The 19,009-nt window shown below is 48.0% G+C and overlaps 7 protein-coding genes across 7 annotated transcripts; 5 read left to right on the top strand and 2 right to left on the bottom strand.

Moving 5' to 3' along the window:
* Positions 1 to 515: 515 nt before the first annotated feature.
* BDW43DRAFT_77593 (DDHD family phospholipase) lies at positions 516 to 4,163 on the bottom strand. Its single transcript, XM_032050503.1, has 2 exons — positions 2,703 to 4,163; positions 516 to 2,646 (listed from the first exon to the last, which is right to left on the bottom strand). Exons 1-2 carry the CDS (start codon positions 3,708 to 3,710, stop codon positions 709 to 711), a joined length of 2,946 nt encoding a protein of 981 aa, XP_031900596.1. The 5' UTR covers positions 3,711 to 4,163; the 3' UTR covers positions 516 to 708.
* On the bottom strand, positions 4,057 to 5,780 carry BDW43DRAFT_300014 (uncharacterized protein; the record flags this gene model as incomplete). Its single annotated transcript, XM_032044828.1, has 5 exons — positions 4,057 to 4,125; positions 4,511 to 5,056; positions 5,112 to 5,381; positions 5,490 to 5,685; positions 5,737 to 5,780. 5 exons carry the CDS (start codon positions 5,778 to 5,780, stop codon positions 4,057 to 4,059), a joined length of 1,125 nt encoding a protein of 374 aa, XP_031900595.1.
* A 1,712-nt stretch (positions 5,781 to 7,492) lies between these two features.
* BDW43DRAFT_275003 (putative FAD monooxygenase) lies at positions 7,493 to 10,123 on the top strand. Its single transcript, XM_032041804.1, has 3 exons — positions 7,493 to 8,535; positions 8,596 to 8,889; positions 8,948 to 10,123. Exons 1-3 carry the CDS (start codon positions 7,885 to 7,887, stop codon positions 9,914 to 9,916), a joined length of 1,914 nt encoding a protein of 637 aa, XP_031900594.1. The 5' UTR covers positions 7,493 to 7,884; the 3' UTR covers positions 9,917 to 10,123.
* A 148-nt stretch (positions 10,124 to 10,271) lies between these two features.
* BDW43DRAFT_275002 (CXXC motif containing zinc binding protein) lies at positions 10,272 to 11,490 on the top strand. Its single transcript, XM_032041803.1, has 5 exons — positions 10,272 to 10,365; positions 10,552 to 10,666; positions 10,775 to 10,840; positions 10,900 to 11,022; positions 11,086 to 11,490. The coding sequence occupies exons 1-5, from the start codon at positions 10,331 to 10,333 to the stop codon at positions 11,227 to 11,229; spliced, it is 483 nt and encodes a 160-aa protein (XP_031900593.1). The 5' UTR covers positions 10,272 to 10,330; the 3' UTR covers positions 11,230 to 11,490.
* Positions 11,491 to 11,609: 119 nt separating this feature from the next.
* On the top strand, positions 11,610 to 12,844 carry BDW43DRAFT_274999 (small nuclear ribonucleoprotein F). Its single transcript, XM_032041802.1, has 4 exons — positions 11,610 to 11,812; positions 11,902 to 11,939; positions 12,043 to 12,198; positions 12,340 to 12,844. Exons 1-4 carry the CDS (start codon positions 11,807 to 11,809, stop codon positions 12,404 to 12,406), a joined length of 267 nt encoding a protein of 88 aa, XP_031900592.1. The 5' UTR covers positions 11,610 to 11,806; the 3' UTR covers positions 12,407 to 12,844.
* Positions 12,845 to 12,949: 105 nt separating this feature from the next.
* On the top strand, positions 12,950 to 15,001 carry BDW43DRAFT_77546 (TPR domain protein). Its single transcript, XM_032050502.1, has one exon. The coding sequence runs from the start codon at positions 13,037 to 13,039 to the stop codon at positions 14,726 to 14,728; it is 1,692 nt and encodes a 563-aa protein (XP_031900591.1). The 5' UTR covers positions 12,950 to 13,036; the 3' UTR covers positions 14,729 to 15,001.
* A 2,192-nt stretch (positions 15,002 to 17,193) lies between these two features.
* On the top strand, positions 17,194 to 18,777 carry BDW43DRAFT_319477 (uncharacterized protein; the record flags this gene model as incomplete). The annotated part of the gene is made up of 1 exon (XM_032048927.1): positions 17,194 to 18,777. The coding sequence occupies one exon, from the start codon at positions 17,194 to 17,196 to the stop codon at positions 18,574 to 18,576; it is 1,383 nt and encodes a 460-aa protein (XP_031900590.1). The 3' UTR covers positions 18,577 to 18,777.
* Between the last annotated feature and the right edge of the window lie 232 nt (positions 18,778 to 19,009).

The raw sequence follows: 19,009 nt of genomic DNA, 5'->3' as shown, positions 1-19,009 counted from the left end.
GATGGTGAATGAGAGGCCTAGTCCTCTATTGTGGGACTGCCATATGGCAATATGCGTTCATCAAAGAGAATAAACTGCATCTACAGTTTGTAATCTAGGCAGGGGACTCTGGGTAACTTTATCCGAAGTGTATTCTCAATACATCACAGAAACAGCTTTCTAGTCAAGGTTGCTAGATTATGAGTTGTACTTTGCTTTCTTATGGCGGTGGGCAGACCGTACACCCACTCAACTACTACATAGTCAAGATAGACAGACTAGCATGACTACTTTATGAGCTGTCGATGCCTGTTACGACCGGCACAATACGCCGTGCTCTATATTGTACAGCGTCTTGACACGCTTCTATGGCTTTTAATCGGTCTATGAAAACTATGTTATGTGATGGATTATCATCTACTGATTCTCATACTAGATTTCCCCAACTGTGTAAGCCCTAGGGTGAGGCCGAATTTTTGAGAAAAGACTCCGAATATAGATATTCATTACAGTTCTTCTGTTAAGATCATGACAAGGGAGAGAACAAGCCAATAACGCCCCCAACACAACAAAGAGGACATGGTTCGTGAAGGAATAAGAAAAGAAAAGATCAATACTATCTAACCCACGCTTGCGAACAGGATATTGTACCAGAGAACACCTCGCCCGCCAAGAATATGCGAACAGATCAAATTCGCAGCAAACAAGTACGTATACCATCTACATTAATCAACCCTTATGGATTTTCCAATTCTTCTTCTTTTCAGCCCGGAACGCAGGGATGGTATAATCTTTACCTTGCTTGCGAGCGATTTCTATCACAAGGAACCGCACGAAATCTGAAAGAGTCCAGTAGCTGCTATGTGCACTGAGCATGTTCAAGTACTGGATGTTTAGCGGCCCTCCACCCCCGGAAAGGTAGTAGTCTATTTGACCATTGTCATTGAGAAGTAACATACGCTTTTCCGCGATCTCTTCGCGGGTGAAATCATGGGTTTCAAGCTCGACATTGGAAGGAAGTTTCGAAAGGGCGGCAGGGCGGGAAGGTGTTACAGTAGCGGTAGCCATTATGGAGGGAGCCGAACTCCAACGAAACACGCTGCCGAAGGACTTCCAAAATGATGCTGACGAGCTTGGAATAGAAGTTACCTTCAGTGAGTTGGCTAAGTCGCTATCGACGGCTGCATTTACACGATATGCAACTGGGTCTGTTGTGTGCATGATGTTGTAGAGGTTGTCCACAGCCAGACATCCATATGTGTCGGCTTCTCCCGCCACACCACGTACTAAATCATCGCCTTCGCAGCCAGGTTTCTCTCTTCCACGCCGCGGTAGGAGATTTGCTTTGTTGAGAAGTAAGAAGAACCCGGCCGGACTTCCACAAAGGAATAAATCTTTGGTGTCAAACTCGAAAATGTCTCCCCGAATACTAGTTTGGGAGAAATCAAAATCGGGTACATGTGTGGGCTGATGGCTGAGTATATCCAATGCCATTGCGCTTCCGAGGGAATGCGCAAGTAAGTGTACACGGCCATGCTGCTGAAATCCAGGGTTGTTCTTGCACCAAAGCCGAAAGATGCGATTGGCTTCTTTGACAACTGCTTGAATCATTTTCGGCTTATGATGCGACATGTAATAAGGAATATCTAGCATGACATCGCTTATCAATGACCTAACGGCAGGTATAGTCTCCGGGGTGATGTCATGAAGGGTGAACTGGTTGCTAGTTGGATCTTCAACACCCTGAGCATCAAAATTGGCGTCCTCCAAGGACAACGTCGAGCGCCAATTTACAGGAAGGATCATGATACCTCCGTGACCCTGGCGTACATGGGGCCATACCGGCTCGCTGTTTAGTTCCTCATTTATGTTTCTGCGAAAAGCGTTAATGGCGTGTGTGAAGTGGAAGCTTTCCATACGCTCCGACAGCTTTTGGCCGATGCCGTGAATAACAAGCACCAGGTCTGTTGGTGTAGGGCGCATTTCTTCGATGGAACAGGCATAGCAAATCTGCCTGCCGCCGCGTGCTGTGGACATAGTGCGAGACTGAGTACTTCGCAGGTAGTTTCTGACATCAACCGGATTCGGCTTCGACGGATGTAGCTGGTCCCATAATCGCCGATTGAAGCCACGAACAACAGGTATGCCGATCTGTCGCCCTTTGCGAATCGAACTAAGTGGCCGTCTTCCTCTTGACACTGAGGGTAACAGACTAGGTCGGAGGATTTGGGCATCTTTGCCATCAACATATATAACACTAGAGTTCATATATTGTTTGACAGCTTCTGAATGCGCAGCTGGCCCTCCAGCAGCCCGACTCTCGTCAAGGGATGCGATAGCAGGATTGGGAGTGCCGAGTCCTTCCATTCCGCTGGGAACAGTGCTGGATGATTCTAGATCACGCGTCACTGTAGCCGAGCTGAGACGCTTCGGATCATCTTTCGCCCACAGTTTGTGCACAATCTTCATTTCGGCATCAGCCCCATTTTCAACACAGCTATTGAGCTCATCTTGCCATGTCTCAGTCCATGGTTTAAGATATACGTAGCCATCCTCGAGTTTATTGGCAAGGTCTGTTTCCACGGGTAGCATCGTATTCTTGTAGAACCATGTTGCGCGAATAACACTTGAAATATCATGCAGAGGACTCCAGTATATAGGTTTCATCTATCACGTTTAACACTCGGCTGTCAAGAATGAGGCAATGTATACATGTACCATACCTTCAGGTTTGGCAATTCGACCAGGTGAAGCCGGGATGCACCAACAGGGATTTTTAGCTGAGCCTTCTGGTCCTCAATTGAAATGACAGAGCCATCTAAAGGGTCTTCGGAAGCTTTTTCTTGAGGTAAGCTCGTTCGCAGCCCTGACGGTTTCTGTGTAATATGACTGGGCAAGTTGGTTTGGTGTTCAGTTCGATTGCCTTGATCTCCATCCTTTGAAGAGGCAGACTCGATTGAGCGTCCCAGCATGCTTTCAGAGGGGCCTAGAGGGGCCCTTGCAAAAGGCGAGCCACTGATAGTGCTATCGCGCGAGGGGAACCCACGCCAACTTGTGCTTTCTACACTATCAGAAACTGGACCTTCACTATGCGAGGAGTCGGTAATCCTGCGTCTAGCTGCCTTAGAGTTGCTGTTGGGGGATGACTCTCTTTTGCGATAGGTAAGAATGCCAGACCTATCGCTTTCACCTATGCCGCGATCTAGACTATAGCGGCCACGAGGTTTTTCCGCGGAATGTTTGATGCTCGCCTCTGGGCTGCGACACGGTTCATCGTCCAAGACGCTGCCTAGAGCACTTGGATGACTTTTGTGGCTCCCAGCCCAACTTTTATCGCCATGGCTCCCCGAATTCCTTTTGCGATCCGTGTCAAGAAGGAACTCCCTCCCAGGTACTGCGATTCCAGAGTTTCGATTAGACGAAGAACCCTCCCGCGAATGTTTCTTCGCCGCTAATTCCTGCTTTGTGGTTCGTAGCACAGATATCCAGGACTCTTCTAGTGCAATGTTATCCTTGACGGAAAAGGGCTGAGGGGGGGCCCTTTCGTTACCCGGCCCTTGATTGCCGGAGGGAGGTAAAGCTGTTAACGGATCATCGATCGGTAATGAGGAAACGTAGAAGAACTGAGGGCGAACTTTGGGTGGTTTGTCTAGAGAATGCCAGGAAGATGGATCAGGATCGTCGTGTGCCAGTAAACATGTTGGGCCGTAAGTATGGATAGGGCCTGTCATCGTGAGAAACCCCACATATGCTGGGTATTATGAGCTCTTTCGCGAAAGAACAGAGCACGGAAATAAAATATACTAGCACAAGACTAGCATATTTCAAACGAGCAGTGATTAGCGTTCTCTAACGTTGTCTGGAACTCGCGTCAGCAAGGGAGGATCGGGGGAAATGATAGCTTCAGAATAGCTTAGCGTGCGGGCTAGGAAAGATAAACTATAAGAAGAATGGTGAACACGGTAAGGCAAGCATCATTAGAGGGCTAGACAACGGCCCCTTCGCTGCTAAGGTAGGACAGGTGTGCATGTTTGGCCAGATGTTGTTCTTTTTTCCCTGGAGAGCCCGCGACTGAGCCTATGACGTCGGCCCACGTGCCCTGGGCTTCCCGCGGGAATTCGTTGGCCGAAAATTAAGACACGTCGTCTTGAAGTATCTCAACATTTCTCTAGTCCTTTTTGAGGTGACCACTGTCTTGGAGGAATGAAAGATCTTGGATTGCTTCTATTAAAAGAGCGGCTGATACCAGCGATGCGCTAACAAAAAGTGGCCTAAATTAAATACAAAGTGGAGAAAGACCCCAAAGGTCCTGATAACAAACTGCGTCGCGGTTCACTTGAATTCAACCAAAAGCAAAACAAGAACTGCGTACTAAGCGATAATTTGAACTACATGAGCGGCCCTGAAAGCCTTTCGGTGTTTGTCTAGCTCCATGCTCCACCTAGCTAGCACCGGCGTCTAGACTTATCTTCCTCTTACGTGGGGCCTGGAACCGCGTTGTTGTCTAGTCACTATGATTGCATTTCTCGACATGATCTCCCATCAATGACAGTGTTCGCATGTGCAGTTTCTGGAAAACGACTAGGGTGGCAACCGGTGCTCCTAGCATATCGAGGAGCTTGTAGACGTCGTGCAAATGCTTTCGGATCACACTGTCAGGAGCACAAAAAGTGCGGACGCTCATCTCCTTCACGATTGCTTTCCAGTTATGGAGGTTGGAACTCAAAAGGACTGGATTCGTCGAGCTCTCTGCATGAAATCTCAGTGATTTCTTGTTTTCGGAGATCAGGCGTCTTTGAGTGGCTTGGTCAAACTGGAACTCAACGACCTGTGGCCTGTTTTTAGATCCCCAGAAGTCCTTGATTTTCTTGATCGATTCTCCAGAAAGACGACCTTCCTTATACTGTTGGACGAGGAATGCATTCGCGCTGACGCATATCATAACCTCCAGCTCCGAATACAGCACTGCTTGTACTGGAGGACTCAGTGAGATGGGAACGCTTGATTGTGGTAGATGACCTTGCATGCCGCGGGATTTATGACTGATTGTCAGGGAAGCCCTCGCCATCCCTTCAGCCTAATATGAATGTTAGATCGCGAAACAAGGTCATGAAAAGGACAAAAGCACCTACAAATCCTTCTATTATTTTCTTTCTCAGATCCTTAAGGCCTTTAGACTTGTGCTTCTCACTTGATAGGTTTCTCAAGCCTTCCGTGCCCCCGAGCCAGCCGTTTTCTCCAAAAAGCTTTTTGTGCGAAGACCGTACTTGAAAAAGTGGGTTGTTCATATGATCAAGGTTGGACAATTCACGCTGGCAGTGGTTGGTATAGCTCTCCATGGGTGACAATGGCTGCTTGTAGGGACCTTCATACTCCAAGATTGCAGCTTGGCTGGAAATGACCTCGTGGTGCGTGTGAAAGGTTGGTGTATACTCATACCCTCCATGAATAGCCACGTGCATCCTCTCCGCTGCAGAGACTTCAACGATGAAGGGCTCGACATCACGTACTGGAGCAGGTGACGAAAGTTCTAGGGCGCAGAGCGACTGGTCGATTTCCGATATGGAGCTAATGGATCGCGAAGACTCTGTTGATGCATATGAGGAGGGCGCGCTAATTATTGCCTCAGAGGACGCGTCCCAGAAAGCTTTATATTCTTCGTAGAAGGCATTGAGTTTGGCGACATCCTCATAAGGGAGTCTTCGGCTGCTTGGATTAGCATATCAAACCGTCTCAACTAAGTCTTTCGTTACTTACTCTGGACCAAGCATGATGGGGATTTCAGACGAAGTTTGTCTCATTGTTAAGTGGATAGGCTGAGGAGGACTATGGCGTTTTTCCTGTGGTAAGAGGGAGTAGCAGGAATATGAAGTTGAATGGCTAAAGTAGGATTCAAGGATGAAGCTTGATAATGTAGACTAGTTGTACTCGATGAGGTCGGAAGAACTATCTTTTCTATATGATTTTCTACAATTCAAGTCTTGGAGAGTATCATATTGTATATCAGGGCGGGGTGGCTACTTGGGATCTACAGCAGCTGCCTATAGGGTTCAAATCATTCAATAGGCAACTGCCTTCCCTATTCAGTAGTACGAAAGGTGATTGTTCGCTATTGACACCAATACAGGCTTTCATATTACTTGTTGTATTCAATACCACGATAAGGATTCAATGGGATTGTGTATATAGCTCCTGTGATCTGGTATTGTGGAGAGCGAACTTTGTGTTTCTCTTGTCCAAAGCACTATTCTAAAGAAGACAAAGAGGACATATAACAATAGTAGATATCAATACTCAGTGAATTGGCTTACCTTTGACCTTCCTCATACCCTACCCGCCTTTCTCAATTCCCTTTATTCATGTTGAATTAAAATAGTGACCGCCCGTAGCTGTAGCCATCTCAGTCCATTATAGGTCTCGTTGTCATATCAGGAAGACCTAGTGTGTTCTACCCTTCGATTGTTTTATTAGTCTTGCGTTTATTTGAGACAAGTTGTACATATTTGTTTACTTGCCTCTTATCCCTAGCGAAGAAGACTTGAAGGGAAGCTGCTATATCATGCCTTGTTAATTGACCGGTCCGCCCAGCATGTCGTAAAGAGAATACACGCTCATTAGTGCTACAATGCCATATCCTCCCCCCATGCTGGAGTTGGACGATGCTGGTTCTATCTCTGGTTACAACAATGGCTCATCCGTGATAAAAGCTATGAGTTTATTTGCCGCTGTACTGAATAAGACATTTTACTACTTCTGTTCGTAAAGTGCAGGGACCAATTCAAAGCGATTTATTGAGAAGCAGCCGCCTTTGGAACGTAAATGCCGAAGATGACTGCCCTCTGAGAACTCCGCCTATGGGACTACTTTTAGTCAAGGAATTAAGACGGTAAATTGTGTGACTCGGAGCGGCTACTCGGGATCACAACCATGGTAGTTTCGGGGTTTCACAGTAGGCGCCATAGATTTTGTGATTGTCTGTTGGAGGATGAGAAAAGTCCTGCCTGCCACAAGCCAGGAAATAAGATTACAACTGACTAGTAGAGCATTACCAATAAGGAGAGTTCACTGGTTGGTGTTAATGTGATATAGCCAAAGTTTTCTCGTAGTTGCAGAAAGGTAAAGAAAGAGTCTGCCATGCGATGACTTCTGCTCATGTACTTCCCGTACGGCGTCAATTGATATGTCAGATTGGCCTTCCTGGGAGAGCACTGCTTCCGTAGACATTTGTGTTCTACATCTAGTAAGAGCAATTCAGATGATGACCTCCCACAATGGCTGTCCGTCACCATATTCCCCATCTGATTTGAGTTCCGTATTATTGACTACTACATCTGCATGTTCAGGGACCAATGACAGGCGGCAGAATCAGCACAGAAATCCCGGCGATTCTGCCGAGTTAAGGTCACGTGCTCCATGGCTCCACTTGCCGAGACTTGATTCCGTGCGATCTTCAGACTCTCGGAACGAACGACGGCACTGACATTCTCAGTACATTCCCCACAATTCTGACATAGTTCCCTTCCCCATTGCCTACTAGTCTAGGACCCTTCCCTACTGCGATCTATTTGATTGCTGCACGAACCTAAACAAATCATGTTACTGGTCTCTGGCATCAATTCACCCGAAAGTGAATGCCGTTGTGGTCCTCCGGCGCAAGCTACCATGCTGCTCCTCGGGATCCCTGCCCCAAGCCCTCTTTATTCAAATACGAACGTGTCACCCTCTGACATTCACTTTTTCTTGTATCACCACCCTTCTTTGTCTCTTAGATCCTTGATTTCTTCATGGTGGTGGTGCTTTGATTCTATTACTACCTTGCTTCATAATCGTCATTTGTCGATCCTCACCCCACAACCGTGAATACCGAAGCAATCAAAAGCTTAACTTTCGCATTTTGCCGCCGATATGGCACACAGCCAAGAGAAATATGATATTGTCATCGTGGGTGCAGGCCCTGTTGGCATTCTTCTGTCCTTGTGTATGTCACGATGGGGTTACAAAGTAAAGCACATCGACAACCGCCCGGTGCCCACTGCTACTGGTCGCGCCGATGGTATTCAGCCACGTTCCACAGAAATTCTCCGCAATCTCGGCCTGAAGCGCCAGATTATGGCCTATAAACCCGCTAAAGTCTACGATGTCGCGTTCTGGGATCCCCTTGTTGAGGGAAAAGGCATTCACCGCACGGGTAGCTGGCCTAGTTGTCCCCGTTTCATCGACACCAGATATCCCTTCACAACCCTTGTTCATCAGGGTAAGATTGAACGGGTATTTTTAGATGAGATTCAAAAGGCGGGCACCACGGTTGAGAGACCCTGGACTATTACCGGATTTAAGAATGATGGGTTAGACGAAACTTACCCGGTCGAGGTGCAGCTGAAATGTCTCGATACCAACGTGATCCAGACGGTTCGCTCGAAGTACCTCTTCAGCGGTGAAGGAGCCCGGAGCTTTGTAAGACAGCAGCTTGGTATCCAAATCCACCACAAGGATCCTATCTCTTATGTTTGGGGTGTTATGGATGGTGTCGTGAGGACAAACTTCCCTGATATTGAGGTGAGTGATCTCCAATATCTGTGGTCCGACTGATAAGATACTGACTAGCTTTTGAAACAGACCAAATGCACTATTCACTCTGATGCTGGTTCGATTATGGTGATTCCACGTGAGGACAACATGGTTCGCCTTTACGTTCAGATCGCTTCCTCTACGGATCCTGACTTCAACCCAAGAAAGACGGCGACTGCCGAGGAGGTCCAGGAGACAGCGAAGAAGATTTTGAAGCCATACTGGGTGGAATGGGATCGCGTCGAGTGGTACTCTGTCTACCCAATTGGGCAAGGTATCTCAGAGAGATATACCTTGGACGAGCGAGTGTTTATGGGTGGTGATGCGTGCCACACTCACAGCGTACGTCACGATGCTTATCAAAATATGATTCCAGTTCAAAAACTAACTTATTTTGCAGCCTAAAGCTGGCCAGGGTATGAACACTGCGTTCCACGACGCATTGAATATGGCTTGGAAGCTCCATGCCGTCGAATCCGGGCTTGCCGACCGGGCTATCTTGAGCACATATGAATCTGAGCGGAAAGATATCGCAGAGACCTTGTTAGACTTCGACGCGAGGTACGCTGCTCTGTTCTCTAAACGCCGTCCCACCGCTGGAGAGGTTGGCTCTGCTAGCCACGCCACCGTCGCGGCTGGTGGTAATGATGACGAGGATGAGTTTGTCAAGACTTTCAAGTCTTCATGCGAATTTACCAGCGGCTATGGTGTTGCATACAAACCGAATGTCTTTAACTGGGACTCTACTCACCCTGCTAAGTCATCTCTGTTCGATATCCCCGGTGTGAGACTGATTGCCGGCCGCGCTTTCACACCTTCGACGGTTACTCGACTTGCAGATGCCAACTTTGTGCACTTGGAACAAGAAGTGCCAGCCAATGGTGCATTCCGTATATTTATTTTCGCGGGTAAACAGGAAAGGACGAAGAAGGCCATCGCGGATTTAGGGGCAAATCTGGAGAAGGAGCGCTCGTTCCTGTCTGTGTACCGGAGACCTGATATTGCTGATGTTTCGTTCTTTGAGCGTCACCAGCCTCACTCCATGCTTTTCACCCTTTGTGTCGTGTATGCTACCCAGAAGAACCAAGTTGATATGGAGGCTGTGCCCAAGATTCTCCGCGATTACCACCACCACATCTATGCGGACGACATCCCCGACGTGAGAGTCCCCAATGCCGAGTTCGCTGCACACGAGAAGCTTGGCTTTGACCCCGAGAAGGGAGGTGTTGTGGTAACCCGCCCCGACGGCCATGTTGCCTGTACTGTGCAGTTGGTGGAAGGCAGTGGCACTGTGGATGCCCTGAACGCCTACTTCAACGCCTTCTCAACCAAGCCATTAGGCCAGGAACAGCAACACAGTCGTCTGTGATTCATGATTCGCTGGTTTTTGTGATGCTGCTTGATGTTTATATTAGTATCCTTGCCTTTCCTGTTTTTCTTTTTTCTTTTTTCTTCGTTTTAGCTTGTTTGTCCTGACTACTTAGGTATGACCCGCATGCTTGGCGTTCATTGTATGGCAAATAGAAGTATTTCCTTTATCACATAGAATTAAGTCTTAACTCGGGTTCGGATGGTATTGTGTCTTGTTATTCGTGTAGGAAAGAAAATAAATTGTAGGAGCAGTGTTCTCGGTGGTGTGTGTGTGTGGAACATGCCCACTGTGAAGCTATATTTAAATGATTTCGTTTCTTTGCGGAAAGTGATTCCCCGCACAGATCAACTATCGAGATCTTCTTCCACAGCGCGCACAGTATCAGAACTGAACCAACAGCCAGCCAACAAGATGCTTTCGCTAGTTCTTTCAGCTGAACTCATAGGGTAAGAATTTTTTTTCTTTTTTTTTCTTTTTTCTTTTTTTTTTTTTTTTAAAATATGATTTTCAGAATTAGAACAAGTATACACCTTGTCTGTCCTCATTCTACTTGCATCGATTTTTAGAGCTTCCCCGCACCTCGCCATACACGTCGCAATGGGAATGACTGTAAGCAACTCACATTAATACAGAGTCACCGAACTTCGCCCTCACGATACCCCCGAGGAGCCTTATTTCTATTCCTTCAAAGTACAATGCACTTCCTGTCGGGAGACGCACCCAAACTGGGTCAGCTTCAACCGCTTTGTAAGTACTATCTATCGCAAAACTACCAGATTGCCTCCTTTCCCTGTCCCCTTCGCCCCTGCCTCTGCTTGAGCGTATTCTGGCCTGAGCTAATTCATGATCATATAGGAACAACATGAAATCCCCGGCAGTCGTGGAGAGGCGAACTTCGTCTGGAAATGCAAGCTTTGCCAGGTTAGTCTTTCCACTACTCGAGGGCTATCTTTCTACGTACAGCTGACCAGTATGACTAGAAAACCCATTCTGCCTCCATTGTCGCGGGCCCAAATGCTTACGAAGCAAATGATAAGCGCAAGAGCCTGAAAGTGATTGACCTTGATTGTCGCGGCCTTGAATTCGTCGACTTCAAAGCTGATGTTCGTTACACTTATTTACTTATTTCTTACCAACAAGTACATGTCATGCTGATAAATACTTAGGGCGAATGGGAAGCCAAGGGCATTGAATCTTCCACTCCATTTGCGGCTATCGACCTGTCTGAGGGCGAGTGGTACGACTACGACGAAAAGGCGGGCGATGAAGTTGCCATCAAGGAGATTACCTGGGAGATGGGGAGAGCATGAAGGCATTTTAAAGAAAATACTGCACCGATGACTGCGGGCATGGTTTATAATAGCATTCTGACTTGTCTAATTACCTTTTCTTTGCAAATTGTTTTGTGATTATGGCCGGGACTATTTCTCCTAGTGCTATCTATTCTGCAAGGCAGGTATTAACAATTAAACAAAATGGAGAAAACCACATAGCAAGGGCTACCGGCCCAATCTATTGCAAATTACTACGAAGGATCAGAGAATTGGAGAAAAAAGAAAGGAGGTTAGCTTCATAATGAGTCTCTTGAGCGTTTTGTGTTGAAGGACGATAAAGGCGGTGACTGAGGACATATCATGATTTGCCAGAGGCAAGACCGGCAGTATCACATTTTCGCGGACAACCTTCAATCCGCCCATCGAGCTGGCGACTGCGATAATCCTTTAACTAGCTCAACACGCGACCAGCACAAACCGACTTACGACGTTGGAACAAGTTTCTGACCCAGCTGGCTGATACCACACGTGACGAATTGACGCAGCACAGTCAAACGGGCTGCGCTCTCCTGATATTTGTTGAATCGCGTGCTCCGACCAGACAGCCATAATCATGAGTGTTAGTATCTCCTACTCGCTCTGTTACGATTCGCTTCCAGGGGGACTCGCTTTCCTATTAATCTGTGGCTGTACTGACAAGATCTGTAGTTCCAACCAGTCAACCCCCGCCCTTTCCTGCAGGCTAGGTATGCATATGATTGCCCCGACGCGCTTATCCGGTCGCATTGAGCCTTCCTTTCAGCTGAACCAGACGCCGTTGGAACCACATATCTAACTTGTGTACTATAGGGTCGGTAGCGAAGTCGTCATCCGTCTCAAGTGGGGTCAAACCGAGTACAAGGGCAAGCTGGAGAGCATTGACTCTTACATGAATGTGTTGTTGAGGGACACAGAGGAATTTATCGATGGAAAGAACTCGGGAACTCTGGGACTTGTGCTCATTCGGTATGCTTTGTTCCCACCCTGGCATGATTGAAACCTGTTTGGTGGCGGATGTGAGGTCTTCCGCTTCGAGGATCAGCTTTGCTTTTGACCCCAATCCCGCCGCAGAAAAAGAGCTGTCACTGACTTGGGGGCTTTACACAGGTGTAACAACATCCTTTGGATGGGATCCGCAGACAACGTTGAGATGACGGATCTGGGGCTGCGGTAGAGAATAGGTTGACCGGACGTCGTTTACGAAACACCATGCGAGGGCGTAAATACATATACCAGCTTCTGTCTCCTTGAGAAATATACGTCGGTGAGGGTATGGACGGACGAAAGAGAATTGTCAAATGAGCTTTTGAGAACTGGCTATCACGGGCTCTGTCTATCTTCTTGTTTCTGGCACAAGGCGTTTTCAATGATGGCTTCTAAATACAACTGTTTTGGGTGACATGGCAATTCGACCGAGCAGACGATGATGAAGAGGCCTGAAACTGCGATTTTATGGAACAGAGGAGTTCTACTTATCGCCTGGCAATTCTGTCTATCATCAAAATAATGGTAATGCCGTGCTGTTTACAAAGCACGCGGCATGAAAGTTTCTTAAAGTGTTCGAATATATAGCCACTTAGACAAGCAAATTCAAGGAAGAGTGGTACTCAAAGCGATGCCGTAATATCTTGGGATATACTGACTGTATGGAGCGAGGACTGAGCCCTGGTGCTATCTTTAACCATGCCGTGAATCTACCCCGCCTCGTACAACATCTGCCCATCCTGCGGCTAGACAACATCTCTTAAGGATTATCGTATGTACGGCCACTTGACTAATTGATTTACTGCCTAGACAACTCAAGATGAGCAACTATACTGCAAAGCCACAAAGCCATAATCCAGATGGTTACTACGATCTCGGGTCCTTCCACCGGCCAGTGACCACTTCCAGCCATGAGGCTCAGACCTGGTTCGATCGCGGCCTCATCTGGACGTATGCTTTTAACCATGAAGAAGCAGTAAACTGTTTTGAAAAAGCTATTGGACACGACCACTCCTGTGCCATGGCATACTGGGGGCTGGCGTACACCCTAGGCCCCAACTACAACAAGCCATGGCAATTTTTTGACCAACAGGAACTGGAAAGGACGGTTCAGCGCACTCACCGAGCAGCTGAAGATGCTAGAAAGCTTGGGATTATGGCGAGGCCCGTCGAGTCGGCACTTATCGAAGCCCTCCAAAGGCGATACCCGCAGGATGAGCCGCTAGGAGACTGTTCTTCTTGGAACCAGGGATATGCCGAAGCTATGCAATCTGTTTACCAGCGATTCCCAGATGACCTAGACGTCGCAACGTTGTACGCTGATTCGCTGATGAACTTGACACCATGGGAATTATGGGACTTGCGGACTGGTCAGCCGGCCTCAACCGCACGCACGGTTGAGATAAAGACAGTACTTGATCGGGCTCTAGCACAGGACGGAGCTCTCCGTCACCCTGGCCTGCTGCACATGTACATCCATTTGATGGAGATGTCGGGCACACCCGAGACGGCCTTGCTTGCTGCGGATAACCTGCGTGGATTGGTGCCTGACGCAGGCCATCTTAACCACATGCCTACTCACTTGGATATCCTTTGCGGCGATTATCGGAAGGCAATTGCGTCTAACTCTGAAGCGATCCGTGCTGATGAAAAGTTCCTTGCTCGTGCGGGAGCTGTTAACTTCTATACCCTCTACCGGTCGCACGATTATCATTTTCGAATCTATGCTGCGATGTTCGCGGGGCAGTCAAAGGTTGCCATAGATACTGCTGAAGAGCTAGAGTCGTCCATCCCTGATGAGCTACTACGCCGCGAGTCACCACCGATGGCCGATTGGCTTGAAGGCTTTCTAGCTATGAAGGTGCACGTATTGATTCGGTTCGGACGCTGGCAGGATATCCTCGATCTTGAAGTTCCACACAACAAGAATCTTTACTGTGTGACAACAGCAATGATCCATTACGGGAAAGGCGTTGCGTTAGCTGCAACGGGACAGGTTGATCAGGCAGACAAGGAGCGAGAACTCTTTCATGGGGCGTTGAAGCGTGTTGCGTCTACTCGTATGCTGTTCAACAATAAATGTATTGACATACTAGCTATTGCAGAGGCTATGCTTGATGGAGAGCTCGAATATCGCAAGGGGAATTATGATGCGGCCTTTAGTCACCTAAGACGGTCCATCTCCCTGGATGACGGACTACCTTACGACGAGCCTTGGGGATGGATGCAACCGACTCGACATGCTTATGGTGCTCTTTTACTTGAGCAGGGACGAGTTGAAGAAGCTGCGGCGGTTTACAGTGCCGATCTGGGGCTGGATGAGACCTTGCCCCGTGCGCTGCAGCACCCGAACAACGTGTGGTCGCTACATGGATATCACGAATGCCTGATAAAGCTTGGACGGACTGCCGAGGCAAGCATTATCCAACAGCAACTGAAACTTGCAGCAGCGACAGCCGATGTCCGAGTTCAGTCATCGTGCTACTGCCGCAGAAGTGCTGGTTGTAGCTAGGGCTTCTCGATTACTGCTAATATGCGAACTATCAATTAGATTGAGGTGAATAGCGTGCTTGTCAGATCTACAATAATATTTCTCCACTGATATAGTGGCTTGACCCAGTGTACTTTTTGCATTTCTTGTGACCATTCTCAACACAAGTTCCCAGCCCCTTGGAATGTGCTTATTCCTTTCACTCTGTATCTGTAGCTTAGCAACCATACTTGATGTACTTATAGCAGCTTCACTTGATTCTTACTCAATTGACAAAGCACTTTCACCTGTGGGTTTGCTCCATATCCACAATAATCCCTGTCATTCCCCTCATATAGTTTTCATGTAGCGATAGCCTGGTGTGAGCCTCTGCCCAGATCTAAGGAGCGACTCTCCGTCCGTAGAATCTCTCTAGCTAGTCATAGAATGACCACTCTGCACAATCCTTATATATCTTTCCTAATTCTATCATACTATGAGAACAGGCCGCGATGAAGTCAGTGGCAGCAAGGTTTCAAATACCACCACAGGGCGAGACCCTCACTCGGACGCTAGAAGGCAAACCGATATTCTAGAAGCTTGCACTTATCTCGGGTAATCTGCGTGGGCCTGAGAAGCATCATGTTAACCAGACACCTTCCGGATAGGGAAAACTCGACTCGGTTCCATTAAATTAATATTGTCAGCAAAATGGTTGAGAGTATGGGATTGTGATCATTTCAATCTGATCAACATCCACATGCTAACCCCCTCACTGACGATCCTACGAAATTCCTATTCGGAACAAAAAGCGGGTATGGAAACCGATTTATCACTGACTACCCGATTTCTCAGGCACCAACCCCACTATAGTTGTTCACCGCTGTTATCGCGATTAACCCTCCAAGCCCACTTTTTCCAAACTTCTGATTCTGACAGGTGGACTCACCGTGGAACATGCCCGAGATGTTCGAAAGAAAAACTACGACCGGAGCACGAAAGTCCATCCATCGTTGGCAACGCCTCAACGCAGAGCGATCCACCCGCAATGGCGAAAATTTGAGTCCCACTCTCTCCCCCGAAGAAGCAGGCCTGCCGGGTTCCACAACTGCAAAGTTTGAAGGACCCCTTTATTCATCGGTGTCAATTGGCGACGGCAATTGGAAAAATAGTATCATCAAAAGGTTTAATATGCACTGGTATGTACTACCTAGGAAATGTTGTGTTTTCTCGCCTAGCTTTCCTATATCGTGAGATTACCTGAAGGTCGATCCATGCTTGATGAGGTCAGTGTGCGTTAAATGATGTGGTGCCTGGTAGATATGTTTGGCATGGTATATGTAGTGTAGTTGGTTACATAGGCTGCATGATTAATTATATCTAGGCACCATAGTGAAGAGATACAAAGGGAGCAGAGGGAAAGGTACAATTCAAGCTGTATATCTGGATGAAGCCCTAATCTAAGGCTAGATATAAAGGGGTGCCTCAGACTTCTTAATGAATTGCACGTGGTTTCTGACTGTCAAAACCACCCGCTGATTGATTGTCTGTTTACTCTACCCTCTCCTTCCGCGTAAAAACCTGGGGCTCGCTTCTTTCTCCCGGTTGGTCTTGTCAATGGTATTCTCGAGGCTATCGCGGCTATAGCACGCGTGATTTTTTAGAGCATATTCACGCGTGTTTTGTTTCATATGTGATGAATTGTTCCTCGCTCCAATAAACACGGGTGGAGAAGAGAATGGAGACGGGTAAATTACCAACGGATGGAAATCTGCTCCCGCCGTGCTGAACGCTGCGAAATAAGAATCGTCGCTTGTCCGCACTATGGAGCCCTCTAGCGGAGGGGAGGCTCCACCCTGAAACCCATCGCGACTCTACGGTGGCGATGGCTCGGAGGAATTGGGGGGGGGGAATTCGAGACTGCCACGGCAGATCACCGCTATTACCGCAGCAGGTCATTGCAAAGGATTGGCCCATCCATCTTTCTTGACCTTTTGATGCAGGACAGATCTAGCAACTACTGTACGTGGGAATCCTTCGTCACTATCAGCATCCATGTATCTTAGTGGATCGGATTGGCTCATTTCGCAACCCAAAGCGAATCACTATTCGATGCGGACGGACTGTTTGTGCGCAAAGGTGGGCTATCTCTGGTTCACGGTGATCATACCATGGATTGGAGCAAGTCAACCGATCTCCGATTAAGATTTTGAAGGGCTTCCGCCAGTTCCCGCCCACTGTGATGGCTCTCTCGCCCCCATTGGCCCGCCCTTCACCATGATCTGCTTCGGAATTTGCTCGCTGAAGCTTGGGAGGCTTAGTAGGGCTGTTGGCGAAAAGCCGAAAAAAGAAATCTGAGGCAAAAAATTCAGTTCACTTTCTCTTGGCCGTTGCGGCCTGCGGTCGGTTCTTAAACCCCTCGACCACTGCCAATTGATCCATTCTTGTTCCACTTTAAATTCCATCGCATTGTTTTTCATTCTATAGCGGCTGTCGGTTCCTCGATCATGTCTTTGCCGCTTCCCAATGACGTCCTCCTCCTGGTTGGGGAGTTTCTGGAAGACCATCAGGACCGCTACAATCTTGTCTTTGTGTCTCGACGCTTCCATGACCTCTTTTTGCGTTTAGTCTATAGATCTGCGACTCTCAAGAGTTGTGCCCAAACGCAGTCCTTCCTGCGTGCCATTCTCCGCAAACCAGAGCTGGCTCGGTCGGTGCGGAGTTTGCATTTTGATGATTGGCGACAACATCATTCCTTTTCGTCTGCCTCTTCACCTGAGCAAGATATGGCATCATTCAACAAATGGGCTGAGACAATTAGCCATTCTAACGAGGAATATCTCAAGTGGGAGCAGGACCTCCTTCAAGGCGTCGAGGAGGCTTGGATTGCATTGCTTTTGCCGCTGGTGAGCAACCTTCGACGGCTTCGACTAGTGTATCCCAATCAGAATGCATACCTGGACCGTATGCTGCAGAGAGCCGTGAAGGGTGAGAAACCCTTTGATGCCCAGCCCGCATTCAGCATGTTGCAAGATGTGTCTCTCGGCCACCAGGACAGCGAGGAGGATGCTAAGGGCAGCTATTTACCGTCCCAGATCTTCCCCTTCTTCCAATTGCCATCCATGCGGATGTTCACTGCGGACTCATTGATTGAGTCTAGCGCTCCGCAAGAAGACGGGCACACATCAACAACGGAGGTACCGGGTATCGGGTCCTCGCTGATTTCGGAGATTACCCTCAACTCCAGCAATGGCTCCCAAGGAATGGAGAGTTTGATTGCCTCGTGCTCCTCTCTCAAGTCTTTCAAATACCAGCACTCGGACTCCCACTTGCTTGCTGAGGGCTTCCAGCCGTCCGCGTTTTACCGGTCACTGGCGGGCAGTAAGAATAGCCTACAGACTCTCTGGTTAGATAACTACGGAAACCATCTGCCTTTCACTATTGCCGGGGTCAATGAAACCCACGACGAATGGTTCGGCACCTTGGCGGATTTTACTGCGTTGAAAGACATCCGTATCCGCCTTCCCAACCTGCTAGACGTCCGATACCAACCTGAACCCTCTACTGCGCTCCCCGATATTCTCCCCCAATCGGTAGAATCGCTCTACGTTGAAGGTTGCAAGGAGAACACTTTGGGCATGCTGATTGGACAGCTAAAAATGGTCCTCAATAAGCGACAGACCCGTTTTTCCGGACTGCGACGCTTGGACATCGAGGGCTTCTTCCATGACGAGGAAGATGAAGACGCTTCAGGGTATCAGGAGAGCGCGGCTACTACCGGGGGGCAGAAAGTGATTAAGCCGCGAGTATACGAGATGGCTGAGCCATTGCGAGCGGCTTGCGCAAATGCTGGGATCGAGTTGTTCCTCCGCGACCGTGTGGTTTTTTGATGACATCAGTGCATTTGCAGAGTTTCTTTTTGATTTCATAGACGGACGGTTGGACCGTTTTGCACGATACCCGATAGACCCGATAGACGTGGTTTGCCTTGTTTTTCTCCAAGCATTTTCTACCAATAGACCTTGCGGAATGTTTTGGGAGTTTCACTCGTGGTTATCCCCCCTATATTATGAAGAAAATTATGTCTAAATGCTTTGCCAAGGAGGTGTAATCCATGGTGGCCTTTTTTAGAGACATCGTCCTTGCTTGATTGGGAAGTTAGATGGAGGGCTTTGGCTTGATAGCTTTTACACCAATTAAGACACAGACTTCTATATCTCCCATTCTGCGCCCGGGACTCTTCCTTGGTAGACAAAAGTAACGATTGAATCTACCCCAACCGCCCGAGGAGGTAGTAGTCATATAACAAACCCCCAATGCAAC

This window comes from Aspergillus alliaceus (assembly GCF_009176365.1).
Source record: "Aspergillus alliaceus strain CBS 536.65 unplaced genomic scaffold BDW43scaffold_20, whole genome shotgun sequence".
In the NCBI taxonomy this organism is placed as follows: domain Eukaryota; kingdom Fungi; phylum Ascomycota; class Eurotiomycetes; order Eurotiales; family Aspergillaceae; genus Aspergillus; species Aspergillus alliaceus.
This window is presented reverse-complemented; position numbering and strand designations above follow the sequence as displayed.

Coding starts and splice junctions, on each gene's coding strand:
- BDW43DRAFT_274999 (XM_032041802.1), top strand. Junction 11,940..12,042: donor CGCCCTTTCCTGCAGGCTAG/GTATGCATATGA, acceptor TGTGTACTATAG/GGTCGGTAGCGAAGTCGTCA. Junction 12,199..12,339: donor CTGGGACTTGTGCTCATTCG/GTATGCTTTGTT, acceptor GGCTTTACACAG/GTGTAACAACATCCTTTGGA.
- BDW43DRAFT_77546 (XM_032050502.1), top strand. CDS start 13,037: ATGAGCAACTATACTGCAAAGCCACAAAGCCATAATCCAGATGGTTAC.
- BDW43DRAFT_77593 (XM_032050503.1), bottom strand. CDS start 3,710: ATGACAGGCCCTATCCATACTTACGGCCCAACATGTTTACTGGCACAC. Junction 2,647..2,702: donor TCGAATTGCCAAACCTGAAG/GTATGGTACATG, acceptor TAAACGTGATAG/ATGAAACCTATATACTGGAG.
- BDW43DRAFT_275002 (XM_032041803.1), top strand. CDS start 10,331: ATGCTTTCGCTAGTTCTTTCAGCTGAACTCATAGG. Junction 10,667..10,774: donor GGGTCAGCTTCAACCGCTTT/GTAAGTACTATC, acceptor ATGATCATATAG/GAACAACATGAAATCCCCGG. Junction 11,023..11,085: donor TCGTCGACTTCAAAGCTGAT/GTTCGTTACACT, acceptor ATAAATACTTAG/GGCGAATGGGAAGCCAAGGG.
- BDW43DRAFT_275003 (XM_032041804.1), top strand. CDS start 7,885: ATGGCACACAGCCAAGAGAAATATGATATTGTCATCGTGGGTGCAGGC. Junction 8,536..8,595: donor CAAACTTCCCTGATATTGAG/GTGAGTGATCTC, acceptor CTTTTGAAACAG/ACCAAATGCACTATTCACTC. Junction 8,890..8,947: donor ATGCGTGCCACACTCACAGC/GTACGTCACGAT, acceptor CTTATTTTGCAG/CCTAAAGCTGGCCAGGGTAT.